Consider the following 12,137-nt stretch of genomic DNA (forward strand, 5'->3'; position numbering starts at 1 on the left):
GTCCTTTTTTAATCTCCTTTTTCCTCCCCTTTCTCCCCCATCACCCTTCTCATCATCTCCTTCCCTTTCTCCTCAGCCTCCCTTTTTCATTCTCTCTCCTGAAACCCCGCACGCATCCCCTCTTTCGCTGACACTGATGTGGAGATAATGGTGGTGGGTTGCCAGGGACCCTGGGGGGCATCGTAGCTGGTCCTCTAAGGGGACTCAAACATCAGCAAGTCTGGAGAATCACCAGGAAGTGGTTGGGGGTAGCCACACACTCCCTCCCTCCCTTCCGAGCTGAACATTTTGAGTCAGCTATAGCCGTGGTCACAGCACAGGTCTCAGAGAAGGGTTGGGGGAGGATAGCCGGACGAGGAGGACTGGAAACACCACCACCTTGGGAAGAGCTGTAGAGGAGCTGTGACCCATGGTCACCTCGGTAAGTTCATACAGTGCCCTGAACTAGGGCCTTGCATAGACGGCAGCCAGCTTAACCCAAGGAGATCATTCCCCTGTGAATTCTAAACAGAGGCTCTCACCAGCAGGTAAGCTTCCCATCAGGAGCTGGCCTCTTTCGGAGCTAGCCTGGATTCCCAGAGACCATTACTCCTCGTGTGTGATCCTGGCAGGTGACTTGGCTTCCCAGGGGCCTCTTGTTCATCTGTCCGGTGGGTCACGGTCCTTTTCTCATGGGTTTTTAAGAAGATTAGATGTGTTAATGTAAGTCAGCCCTGGTGGCTCAGGCATGTAATCCAAACACTTGGGAGTCTGAGGCAGGGGGATTATAAGTTCATTGCCAGGCTGGGTGGCATAGAGAGACACCATCTCAAAACACAAGCAAATAAATATATTAGTTGCTCAAAGAACTTTGAGTTCCGCCCTGCCTATCTGGAGTGTTTTGTTGACGCTAACTGTTACTACAGGGGCCAGCACCTGCTTGTTGGTATTACAGAGGAGCTGAGGGAACCTTTGTGTGTTCAGGGAGCTGAGAGGGGACTCTTCAATGCCTCCTGTCTCCTCCCTGCTGGGGCCTTGGATCCAGTCATAGTTGAGAGCTGCTTGGCTTTGTGTCCCCGAGCTGGCAGCCTTTGGGCCAGAAAAGAGGCAAAAAGGGAGGTTTGGTAGCTGACCTTGGGAAACAGAAAGATCCTACAGTCTACAGATGGGCATTCTGCCTGGTTTGGGGAGCCCAGCGCAGCCCCCAGAAAGCCAGCGGGTGGCCTTGGGCAACTCAGGAAAGCAGATGGGAAAGGGGAACTTCAGGCAGACACAGAGACTGCTGTAGTCTGAAAGGGAAGAAAGTCTGGTCAGGCTGTGTGTCCTCTTTGTCCCTCACTGCCAGCTCAGAGGTAAGGTCTTCACCTGCAAGTACCCTAAATCTGCCCGGGTAACAGGCAGAGGACAGGGGTTGTAATTGCCCATTGACAAAACAAGAAACTGAGGCCTATTGAGAGGCAGGCTGGTCCACAGGTCCAGGCTTAGGTGACCACAGAGCTTATCTGACCTCTATGCCTGTAACTGCTGCCACCCAAGAGGCAGATGCTGGTCCCTTGTAACAATCCAATAGGCTGGCTATCCACAATGGCTCATTGAACAGGACTGTGCCCTGGACACTTGGCTTTGGCCTGGCCTGGAACACCCAGGACTAGAAGCTGAACTAGAAGCTCCTGGGTGTTACCCCCCCCCTCCCTTAGCGTCTCAGACTCTCCAGTTAGGCCCAAGATTCCTTGCAGCTTTGAGCATCTACATCCTCAGACTCCCGCTTTCCTCCCTCTCTCCAACATTCCCAGTGTCTTAGCTGCTGGAGATTGAGATTAAACTCAGCCACCTAGGGGAGGTTGTAATGGGCCGGATCATGTTGGGTCAGGCATGGCACTGCCCTTTCCCCAAGCCGCTGCTGCCTGTGAAGGGAGGCAGGACCAGCCTGAGTACAACCCAAGCTCACAGGGGACCCATCGCCTGGAAGTGTCAGAGATGGTGATGAGGGACCCTGGGGATCACTGCAACCTAAATGGCTTTGGTGGCCCATCTTGTGCTGGCTAATAGCCTTGGGGACAGCTCAGAGAAGGGCAGGGCTAGAGACTGTGTGTGTGTGTGTGTGTGTGTGTGTGTGTGTGTGTGTACATACATGTGCACTTGGAGGCGAGTGTGCTGATAGGCTACTGTGTGGTATAAAGGCATCCGAGGGCTTGTTTTTCATGTGAATGACAGAGGCCCATGCTGAAAATGACCTGCCATCCCATTGCTTTCGGGACTGGTGCCAGCAAGCTTTGTGCTGTTTCTTCTCGCTGGACTTATCAGAGCCGTTGCTATGCTAGGGCACAAGAGAAAGTAGGGTCCAAAGGTCTCTCTAACCAGAAGATAAGTAGCAAGTTCTACGCTAAGGCCAGGGAGACTGAAGGGACTCAGTAACCACAGTGGCTGAAACTTGAGGTTTGCCGGACTTGATTTGAGTTATGGTATGAGTCCCCCTTTGTTTTGCAGTCTTGCCTGTGATGTGATTTTCATGTTAAGTTTCCTGTCTTTGCATAAGCATCGTTCCAGAATTAGTGGGAGGTAAGCAGACTACAGCGTTGTGAGCACTGGGGTTACCATGTGGCAGTGACCCTGCCGGTGCTGGTACTAAGTGCTTGCTGGAGGGGACCTGGATTCCAGAGCCTCACTCTCTGCTGCCTACTGTCATCATGGAGCTGTGGGGGAGGCAGAGGCCTGAGCCCTGGACCGTGGCTATGTGACAAGCTAGAACCACAGGAAGGGCCTGTGTGTGTAAGAACAGTTAAGGGAGTGGCCAAGGTCAGCTCATCCCTGCTTGGTGAAGATCCCTTGGCCTTCCTAGGGTCTTCCATATGCATGTCTTCTTGTAGGAACAGGAAACTGCAGAATAGTCAGCTGCTGAGGTTGAGAGTCCTTTGTGCCCACAGGCCCTTTGCTGGCTGGTACTCAATACCCACACAGGGGTATTGCTGTGAGTTTGAGGCCAACCAGGCTAACTGCAAGACGAACAAACAAATAAACAAACACACACAGAAAGTGAGCCTTGCCTTAGTGGGTAAGGCCTGGGAACCTGCCAGCCTCCAGCAGGTGCCAGCTTGATTTTTATTATCATGCAGTCTAGACAGATTCCTGAAGCCTGAAGTCACTGTGCTGCCCCTATGACCCCAGTGTTCCTTCTCAATGAGGGGTAGGTTCTGGAGGGGTCAGATTGCTTGGGTGTCAGTCACCCAACTGTGGCGCGGGGACAGATGAAGAAAGCAGGACCCAGCCTTTACAAGTATTGTGCTCAGAAGCGGGGCGGGGCAGGGGCATAGCCCAGTGTGCTCTGGCTGAGCAGGGAGACACCTCTCTGAGTATCTGGACATGCGGTGCTTGAAGTGGGGAGCTGTCCTGAAGGGCCACATCTGGAAGATGCGGGAGGGAGGATCCTCTCAGCCCTGAGCTCTATGAGGCAGCATACACAAGCCTGTGCCGCTCATGTGCCTTCACACTCCCATTTTGGCCTTGGTTGAGTTGCCTCCTCTGCAGAAATAACATAGTCCGCTCAGCCTTCCTCACCTCCCTCCTCACCCAGTGCACACTGCAAATGCACACTCATGGGCTTGTGGACACACACTTGCAGTTCTGCATATATATACTCTGAAGGTTCCTATCATACCCTGTCCTCTCCCTGAGTCTCCAGAGCTCTCCAGGAACACATTCTACAGCCCTATGTTAGAAAGTAACTGATCGTATGCTGGGCCTCTCCTCTGTCTCCCCAGACAGGGCCTGGGTTGATCACAGGAGACTCAAACCTGGAAAGTAGTTGGCCCTCTCCTTCCTCCCATGGGCTTTACTTCCTTCTTTGGGCTATCCTGTGGGAGGTCCCTCAGATGGTTGGCCCCTTGCCAAATACTGTGGACCACGTGCCATGTCATGGGGAAGAGACAAGAGTCAGGAGAGGTGGGCTGCCCCTTGTCCCTGTCCAAGGTTTGTATTTCCCAGTCAAGCAAATGCAGCAGGCCCTTGCCTGCTCCAATGCTGCCCAAGTCCAGCTGCTGGGTACCCCTGGTTCCCACAGGTGGCCTTTCAATCACTGGATCCTGCCAAAGCCCGGCTATGAGCCCCACCTGAGCTGTGGTGTACAGGACCCAGGCCATATGCTTCACAGCATCTTCCTGGGTGGGGGGGTGGTTCCCAGGCCACTGGCAGTTTGGGACCCCTCTAATGGGGCCAGCCCTTGGTAGGGAGACACACAGGGCTGTGTGTGGTTGGAAGTCTACTCCTGTAGACTCGGGCTTTGTGCAGAAAATCACAGCGGAAATCTGCTGTTCAGAACCCAGGACATCCTGGCAAAGGCCCGAGGCAATGACATATACCCTTGGGATACCCTGTAACCCCAGTGGAAGGGGGTACCGCTGGCCACTTGAAGGGTTAATCCAGAGCCTTCCTAGTCCCATCCATTCAACTTCCACCTCCATCCGAGGAGGAAATGGGTTTTCCAGGAGCTGGCAGTGTCTAGGTGACGCAGGTCCACACAGGATGGCAGGGGAAGTGACTCAGGCCTCAGGAGAGAAAGTGAGCTCTGGGACTGCTGCCTGTCATGCGGGGGACCCCTCCCCAGAAATCAGTCATGCTAGGAATGGGGGTGTCTGGGCTCACACAGCCCTGCCCCCTCTACTCCAGGGAATCCCTGGGGACCCTGTGATATCCTCCATTGTGTCGGGCTGGCTCAGTTTGTTCTGTTCTCTGCATGTTTACCGGAAGCTGAGGTCAAGGATGCCCACTCTGAAAGAATGGGGAGTAGGGGGCTCATCCCAGCAGCTACTCCTCTCTAGGCTGCACTTGCCTACCGTGCATCTGTGACCTCCACAGCTCCTGCTTCTCTCTCTCGGGGGACCCCAAACCAGGGGTTTTTTGAAAACCTTAGGGACTTTTGAAGAGAGGGCTCAGTAGCAGCCCTGTGTGCTCTTGGGAGAGATGGCCTTTTTTTTCTGGCCTCAGTTTCCGCATTTGTACCCAGTCACCCTTCAGAGGTCGCTGTTACTATTGGGGTGAGGCTGTGGACCCACCTTCTCAATAACCATTGCTTCTGGCAGTGCTGTGGCAGGTGGTACAACTTTGTGTTGGCTTGGCATTTGGGGATGGAGGCTTGTCTGCTCTGCTGTTCATCGTCTGTGAGAGAGACATCATCTGTGCAGGTCAGAGGTAGTCCCCAGGAAGTGGGCCTCTGCTTCCCAGATTTGGTTTCTGGAACACAGAGGCCCCTCTCTCTGGCCAGGTGCCAGGCTGTGAGGAATAGGTGACCAGGTCTCAGGATGCCTGCAGGAGGCAGTGGGTGCTCCATCGTAGGCATTGCCTGTGCCCTTTGGGTTGGTGGCAAGTGTACATCTATAGACAGCCCCGGGAGGGACTCAGGCAGGAATACGCTAAGTGGGTAAACAGAACAGTGTTTTTCCAGACCCGTGTGGATGTGCTTTAGTTGTCTGAAGAGCAGCCCCACCCCCATCGTCCTCCCTCTCTGTCCCTGGGAGTCTGTGACACTCAGGGCCGGCTTGGAGGAGGGAAGTTCTCTGGGTGGGGCCGCAGCCTTCCCGCTACTCTATCCGGAAGGGAGGCTCACGTTCTAGGAATTTCCCCTCAAGCGCTCTGAAGGCCAAGCTGGCCACCTGCAGAGGGCAGGGGACTGAGTGTAGGATAAGGAGTTGGGGGAAGGGGTCTGGGTCCCAGCCAGGCTTGCACTGGTTGGAAGGTATACAGAGATGGTCGGACTTCAGTGGTACCTACCCTGTGTGCATCCTGGTCCAAAGCCCTTTATGGAGAACAACAGACTTAATTCTCACAATGGCATCTGAGGTAGGCTTGGTTTGCAATCCTCTTTTACAAGGGAAGTGAAGCCCAAATATGGTGAGCAAGTTAACTCCAGAACGCACACTGGTGAAGTACAGGAACTGGGATTTGAACCCAGGCTGTCTGACTCTGGAGTCCACTAAGAGATCCAAGCAACAAATACCTCCTCATCCAAACCTAAGAATGCTGGCAGGGGCGCTCGTCCTCTTTAGAGTGGTTCCACGCAGCTGGGATTGAACAGGGACTAGGTGGAGGGGCAGTAGGGCATCCTTGTTTGTGTTTGACCCCTTCCACGGGTTGCCAGGGTGATCCAGGATGATCCAGGTGACCCAGCCTCACTGGGTTGTTCCCCTTGCTCATTCCCTTCCCGGCCTCCTTTGTTCTCAAGGGCCAGTTGGGGAGGATTGGTGTAAGACAAATGGCTCTGTCCTGTCCTGGGCCCTCTGCTGACCGCGGTGGCCCATGTTGAGAGGGACATGAGTCCTCACCAGCTGTGTGACCTCATGAATTGTTGACTGTCTCATCAAAAAGTGGAAAATGGATCAAGTTTTCAAGTGATTTGTGAGCTTCAAGTTGAAGTGAGGAGTAAGGAGTCTATGTGGAAAGAGAGACGTTCGGACTGCAGGGTTGAGTGACAGGCGCTGCAAAGGGAAGGGAAGGGTGGACAGTGTCAGGGACCACAGAGGGAAGGGGGGATCTGGCCTGCTCCTAGATGCTGGCCTTCTGCTGGTTCTAGGTGACTGGCAGTGGCTTGATAGGACACGGGGAAGCCCACACGGAGGACACACTAGCTCTCCAACAACCTTCCTGTTCTCTCTGTAATGCTCCAGCACCACGTGAGATTCCGTTCCTCACGTTCAGATCCTCTTCATGCTTGGGTGTGTGGGACTGGTTCTCGCTTGAGGGGCCAGCATGAGCAGAATGAGGCTCAGGAAGGAGACAGGAAGGAGGATCCTGCTTGGGTCACATAGGCATGGAGTTTAACATCTGCCTCTTCCAGAGGGCCCATTTAGTTTCCCTCCAAACTCAACTTCTTTTGTGCCCCAAGTGTCTGGGCCCAGCAGATGAGTGTCCGTCACTGTGGCCTGACAGAGTTCCCGATAGGATCTCCATAGGCTGAGGGATGGTAGTCAGGGTCTGTCAGCACCCAGCTTGGTCACTGGGCTAGCAGGAGAGCCAACAATAGAGCTGGCTCCAGTTTTAGTGTGCGTTCTTGTAGGTGTAGGGTAAAGAGCTGCCTAGGTTGGTAGCCATCCGGCACCCAGCTAATAGTGGCCTATGGAGTCAGTGTGGCGTGAATGGAGCTGGCCCTCATGGGGCACCAGGGTAGGGGTGAGTGGGTAGACACCACAAAGAGCACGTCTGGGCTCCAGCTTCCCAGACTCTGGTGGCTGGCTCCCCCTGGTGGTCATGAGAGACAGCCCATTTCCTCTCTTGGCCTCTAAACCTGGTAGCTGCAAGGTGAATTCTAGACAGGGCCACTCTATGGCCTCTGGGACCCCCCTGCCCCGCTCTGCCTCGCACGAGCTGCTTGCACTCTGTGGAGAGTGGTGACTGTGCCTCTTGATAGCCTCTGGCTGCTCTGGAGAGGAGACCTGACTGTTTCTGTATGACCTGTAGCTCACACCCCACCTACATATATGCTCCTGCTGTGGGGCTGCCCCCCCAATAATGCTCTCACTCTTTCCCAGGTGGTGACTTCTGGGGAGTACAATGGCGGTCCAGCTGCTGCGGCAGATGGTGTATCTCCTACTGAGTCTGTTCTTCCTGGCTCAAGGTAGGCTTTCTTGGGGCCCTGGGACTGTCGTGACTGTTAGTTAATGCCTCCATGTCTGTGAGTGGACTCTTTGGGTAAGAGGTGGTCTGCAGAGCACAGCTTAAGCTGGTTGAGGACACCTTGGGGGAAGCCGAAAGGTGCCTCTTCCTTCTGAGATTCAGTCCACAGAACACAGCTCGGGGTGGGGTTCGCAGACTGGGTGTCAGCCTCTCACTCCTGGGCAGATTCTTGGACAGCCCACACTTGTGCCACAGTCAATGGCCGCTATGTTCTCATTAAATAACTTGTATTAAAGTTGGGCTTTTGACTTTGAAATCATTCTTTATTTCCAGTTTTGTTTTTGTTTTCGTTTTTTGTTTGAAACCAGTAATGTTTTAGCAGGATAGACACATTGTTATAGATCCTTGAAGTATAGAGGTTTGGAATGTGTGTGAGTCCCGGGTCTTTGCCCGTGTTTGGTCCTATCTATTGCCTCTGCCTCCTCAGGTGCCCTCGGTGGCAGTCCCCGAGAAGACTTCCGCTTCTGCGGCCAGCGGAACCAGACACAACGGAGCTGGCTCCGTTACAGCCAAATTCCGGAGCTGCACATCTCTGTGCGGAACACGGACGAGGCCCTCACGATCCACGCCCCCTTCTCTGCAGCCCCTGAGCTCCCTCGCTCATTCCCAGAGCCCAGAGGGCTTTACCACTTCTGCCTCTGCTGGAGCCGCCACACAGGGAAGCTCTACCTGCTCTACGGCAAGACGGATTACTTGCTGAGTAGCGAAGCCTCCAGCCCCCTCTGCTTCCGGAAACAGGAGCAGAGCTCGGAGCAGGGGGTCCCGTTGCTTGCCACCTCTGTCAGCTCCTGGCGGAGCCCCCAGAACACCAGCCTTCCCGGGGCTGCTGTCTTCCGCTTCTCTTTCCACAGTAAGGAACAAATGGATGTAGGATGGGAGGCAAAATGGAAAGCCCGTCACGGAGGACCTGGGTTCTGATCGCAGCTATGGTTACCAAACCTGGGCAGCCCCTGGCAGTAGGGAGCCATGAAAGGTGTCTGAGGAGGGGAGGAGTGGGATCCAAGGAGAACTTCTGGAAGCTCTGTGGAAAAGCATAGGTGAGGGTAGGAAGGTGGAGCCCCGCGGTGGCCACACTGGAGAACTACACCAGCCCTGCAGCACCCTGTCTGTCCCTGCTCTGTTCTAAGACCTTTGTGATAGCTATGGCATCTCTTCAGTCATTAGGAGAGTGATTTAGTTACTTTTTATCTCTAAGATCAAGTGTTCTGACAAAAGCAACAGCCAGGGAGAAAGGGTTTATTTTGGTTCCCAGCTCTAGGGCACAGTCCATCATGGTGGGGAAGTCCTGGCGGCAGGTGCTGGAGGCAGCTGGTCATGTGCATCTGAGATCAGAAAGCAGGCTGTGATGGATACAAGCTTCCCTCCTCCTTATCCAGCCCAGGACTCAAGCCTAGGGGATGGTGCTGCCCACGTGTAGGGTGGGTCCTCCAATCTTTGTTAACCTGATCTAGATAATCACTCACAGTCATGCCTCAAGGCTTGTGTCCTAGGTGATTCTGGATCCTGTCAGGTAGATAATCAGATTTAACTCTCGCAGAGAGCAAGGGATGGAGAGAGTTTATTACTTACAAGTCTTGGGGTGCAGAGCACACATGGAGGTCATAATTACACACACATGAAGGTCAGGACACAAGGAGTGGAGGGGAGGGGGAACACAACTTGACCTGGTAATGTACCGTTAGGAAATGTCAGCATTGGCAGAACCACTTCTATTCAAAGTACAAGGGCTGGAGAGTGGTTAAGAGCAGTTGCTGCTTTTGCAGAGGACACAAGTTCAGTTCCCAGCACCTACATTAGGTAGCCCCCAAACATCTGTAATTCCAGTTCCAGGATCCCCCACATCCTCCTCTGGTCTCTGCAGGAACCCAACATGGACACACATACATGTACTCCCCCCCCCTCTCTCTCTCACACACACACAAATAAGTAAATAAATAAATAAACTGATAATTATTTAATTAGATCATTAAAAAAAAGTATGGATAGAAGCAACATGAATTATAGGCATGTTCCATACACCTTTGTGTCAATAGAGAGGAAACTGAGGTACATAGAGCTATACAACTAACAAATTGGGGGTTTGGGGTGTGAATCTAGCAGCTGATGGGTAGGGTCAGGAGAAATTAAGAGGGTCAAAGTCCAGGAAAACAGGGAGATTAGCAGGGAGGCCTGGGACCATGTCCTTGTGGGTTAGGGAATGAATGCTTTTTCTGCCTGCCTTTATCATCTGGGTCTCCTCAAGTCCCTGATGACACCCAACTTAGAAGGTCCTGAAGACAAAGGCTAGAGGTTGTGAGGTCCCAGAGCTGGCACAAAGAACCCACATTCTCCTCAAGGAGAATGTGCAGTAGACCCCAGGAAACACAACCTTCCTTCATGTTTCAGTGACCTGTGGTCTCCTCCACCTCTTGCATCCTCAGTTCCTTCTGCAAAGTCAATAAAAGTGTGGAGTACCACATGAGGGTTGCATAGGGTTGTATGCTGGCCATTCTCTAGGTGGCAACCTCAGGCAGTCTGTTGCCTTCCCAGATGCCCCGCAGGTCTCCCACAATGCATCTGTGGACATGTGTGATCTGAAGAAGGAACTGCAGCAGCTCAGCAGTTTCCTGCAGCATCCTCAGAAGGCCTCCAGGCGGCCCTCGTCAGCGCTCATCAGCCAGTGAGTGTGGATTACTTTCTTAGGGGTTGGTGGGAGATCTGACCTGGGCCCAGGGACTCCTTCCCTGAGGCTGGACCTCCCCATTAGATCCTGCTGGGCTCTCAGCAAAGATAGAAATCAGTGCATAGCCAGGCAGTGCCCCGCCTCTTCCCCACAAGAGACTCCATCCTGGCGTCTAGCACATTGAATCTCTGAGAGGCTGGGACCAGCTCAGGTATAAGTGGGTCACAGACATGGGCTGAATTCTAGAACAATGTCCCTCGCTGCCACTTCCCCATCTCCATACCCAGCTGCCTTTTTCCTTGGTCCCCTCTCCTCTGTTCCTGACTGCCCTGTGTATCTAGATCCCCTGCCCTGGCCCTTTCCTCTGTCACCTACCATGTATCCCTCCCACTCCCATACCAGGCGGTTACAGAGTCTGGAGTCAAAGCTAACCTCTGTGAGCTTCCTGGGAGATACTCTATCATTTGAGGAGCACCTGGTCAATGCCACAGTGTGGAAGCTGCCACCCACAGCCGGGCTAGAGGATCTGCAAATCCACTCCCAGCAGGAGGTCGGGTGACCCAGGGTAGGGTGGGCTGGAAGGGCAAATGGGAGCATTCCATATTGTATGGTACCCCTTGGCTTGCCCCGAGTCCAGGGACAATCCACAGCCCATGGGAGAGCTAGTGTCTGAAGGCCCAGATTGTAAGACTCCATTGAGAGTCTCCTAGCTAGACTCCTGCCACCTGACTCCCAGGCCTCATGTGGCGTTGCCCAGAGCACAGTGTTAAGAAGTGTGTGGGGGGCCTTTGTGCAAGGTCGGGGTGGCGGGACCTGGGGCATACGCTGGGCCGGGCACTGATGGTCCTTGATACGCAGGAGGGGCAGAGTGAGGTCCAGGGGTACTCGGTGCGGCTGCCGCGGGCCCTCTTCCAGCAGACCAGAGGCCGTCGCAGGGATGCCGCCAAGAGGCTCCTGGTAGTGGACTTCAGCAGCCAGGCCTTGTTCCAGGTATGGAGTCTTCCCTGCCTACTCTTTGGGGAACTGATTTTGTACGTCTGACAGAGAGGTGGGGAAGACAGTAGCTAGTCTCTTTCCTCCAGGAGCCAAAGCCTCTCCTATAAAAGCAGAAAGGGCAGGGCAAGGCCCAAATCTCCTGGGAGAGGTGTAAGAGGCTCTGTGTTCTCACGACAGGACAGTGTGAATGACCCACAAGACTCTGAAAGCAAAGTGCTAGGAGTGATGGAAGTCTGGCAAGAGTGGGTGGAGGCCTCCTTAGCTTTTCTTCTCAGGCTTAAATCTCCGACCTGCCCTCCTCACCCCCAACTTCATATATCTGACCTGCCCCCCCCCCCAACTTCTTATATCTAGGACAAGAATTCTAGCCAAGTCTTGGGTGAGAAGGTCTTGGGTATTGTTGTACAGAACACCAAAGTTAGCAACCTCTCGGAGCCCGTGGTACTCACTTTCCAGCACCAGCCCCAGCCGGTAAGCATCCCTTCCTGCTCCCATCCCTCCCAACTCACTTGTCCGGAATGGAAAGGTTGTCTGGCTGAGAGCACCCAATAGCCAGGTCTCCGATTGGGGGAGGGAGAGAGCTGCAAGGTGGGCTGTGAAGAGAATGTGAAGGGTGGGCCATAGAAAGAAGGAGAGATAGACTGGAGAGAGTACTAAGGTGGGCTATAGAAGGGCCATGGGAGGAGGGCAGAGAGAACAGAGGGCAGACTGTAGAGAAAACACGGGGAGTCGACTGTGGAAGGAACTCCGGGGATGACTTATGGAGGGCCCATTCTTCTTGTCCCCACAGAAGAATGTGACTCTGCAGTGTGTGTTCTGGGTTGAAGACCCGACATGT

At 53.8% G+C, this 12,137-nt stretch overlaps 1 protein-coding gene across 8 annotated transcripts in view; it reads left to right on the forward strand.

Annotated features, from left to right (window-relative positions):
- The window catches only part of Adgrg1 (adhesion G protein-coupled receptor G1), a 36,654-nt gene that overhangs the window by 17,514 nt on the left and 7,003 nt on the right, over nucleotides 1-12,137 (forward strand). For 5 of the 8 annotated variants that reach the window (XM_075976973.1, XM_075976975.1, XM_075976980.1 and 2 more), the window contains 7 exons: nucleotides 7,497-7,582; nucleotides 8,069-8,491; nucleotides 10,171-10,300; nucleotides 10,706-10,853; nucleotides 11,162-11,293; nucleotides 11,654-11,770; nucleotides 12,090-12,135. In XM_075976973.1, the coding sequence (XP_075833088.1) occupies nucleotides 7,519-7,582; nucleotides 8,069-8,491; nucleotides 10,171-10,300; nucleotides 10,706-10,853; nucleotides 11,162-11,293; nucleotides 11,654-11,770; nucleotides 12,090-12,135 (1,060 nt within the window). In that variant the 5' untranslated portion in view covers nucleotides 7,497-7,518. Of the gene's footprint in view, nucleotides 1-114; nucleotides 422-1,223; nucleotides 1,332-2,466; nucleotides 2,539-7,496; nucleotides 7,583-8,068; nucleotides 8,492-10,170; nucleotides 10,301-10,705; nucleotides 10,854-11,161; nucleotides 11,294-11,653; nucleotides 11,771-12,089; nucleotides 12,136-12,137 lie in introns of those variants that run through there. The other 3 variants (XM_075976978.1, XM_075976977.1, XM_075976976.1) reach the window with 3 other exon arrangements.

This window comes from Microtus pennsylvanicus, chromosome 6, assembly GCF_037038515.1.
Source record: "Microtus pennsylvanicus isolate mMicPen1 chromosome 6, mMicPen1.hap1, whole genome shotgun sequence".
NCBI classification, from domain to species: Eukaryota; Metazoa; Chordata; class Mammalia; order Rodentia; family Cricetidae; genus Microtus; species Microtus pennsylvanicus.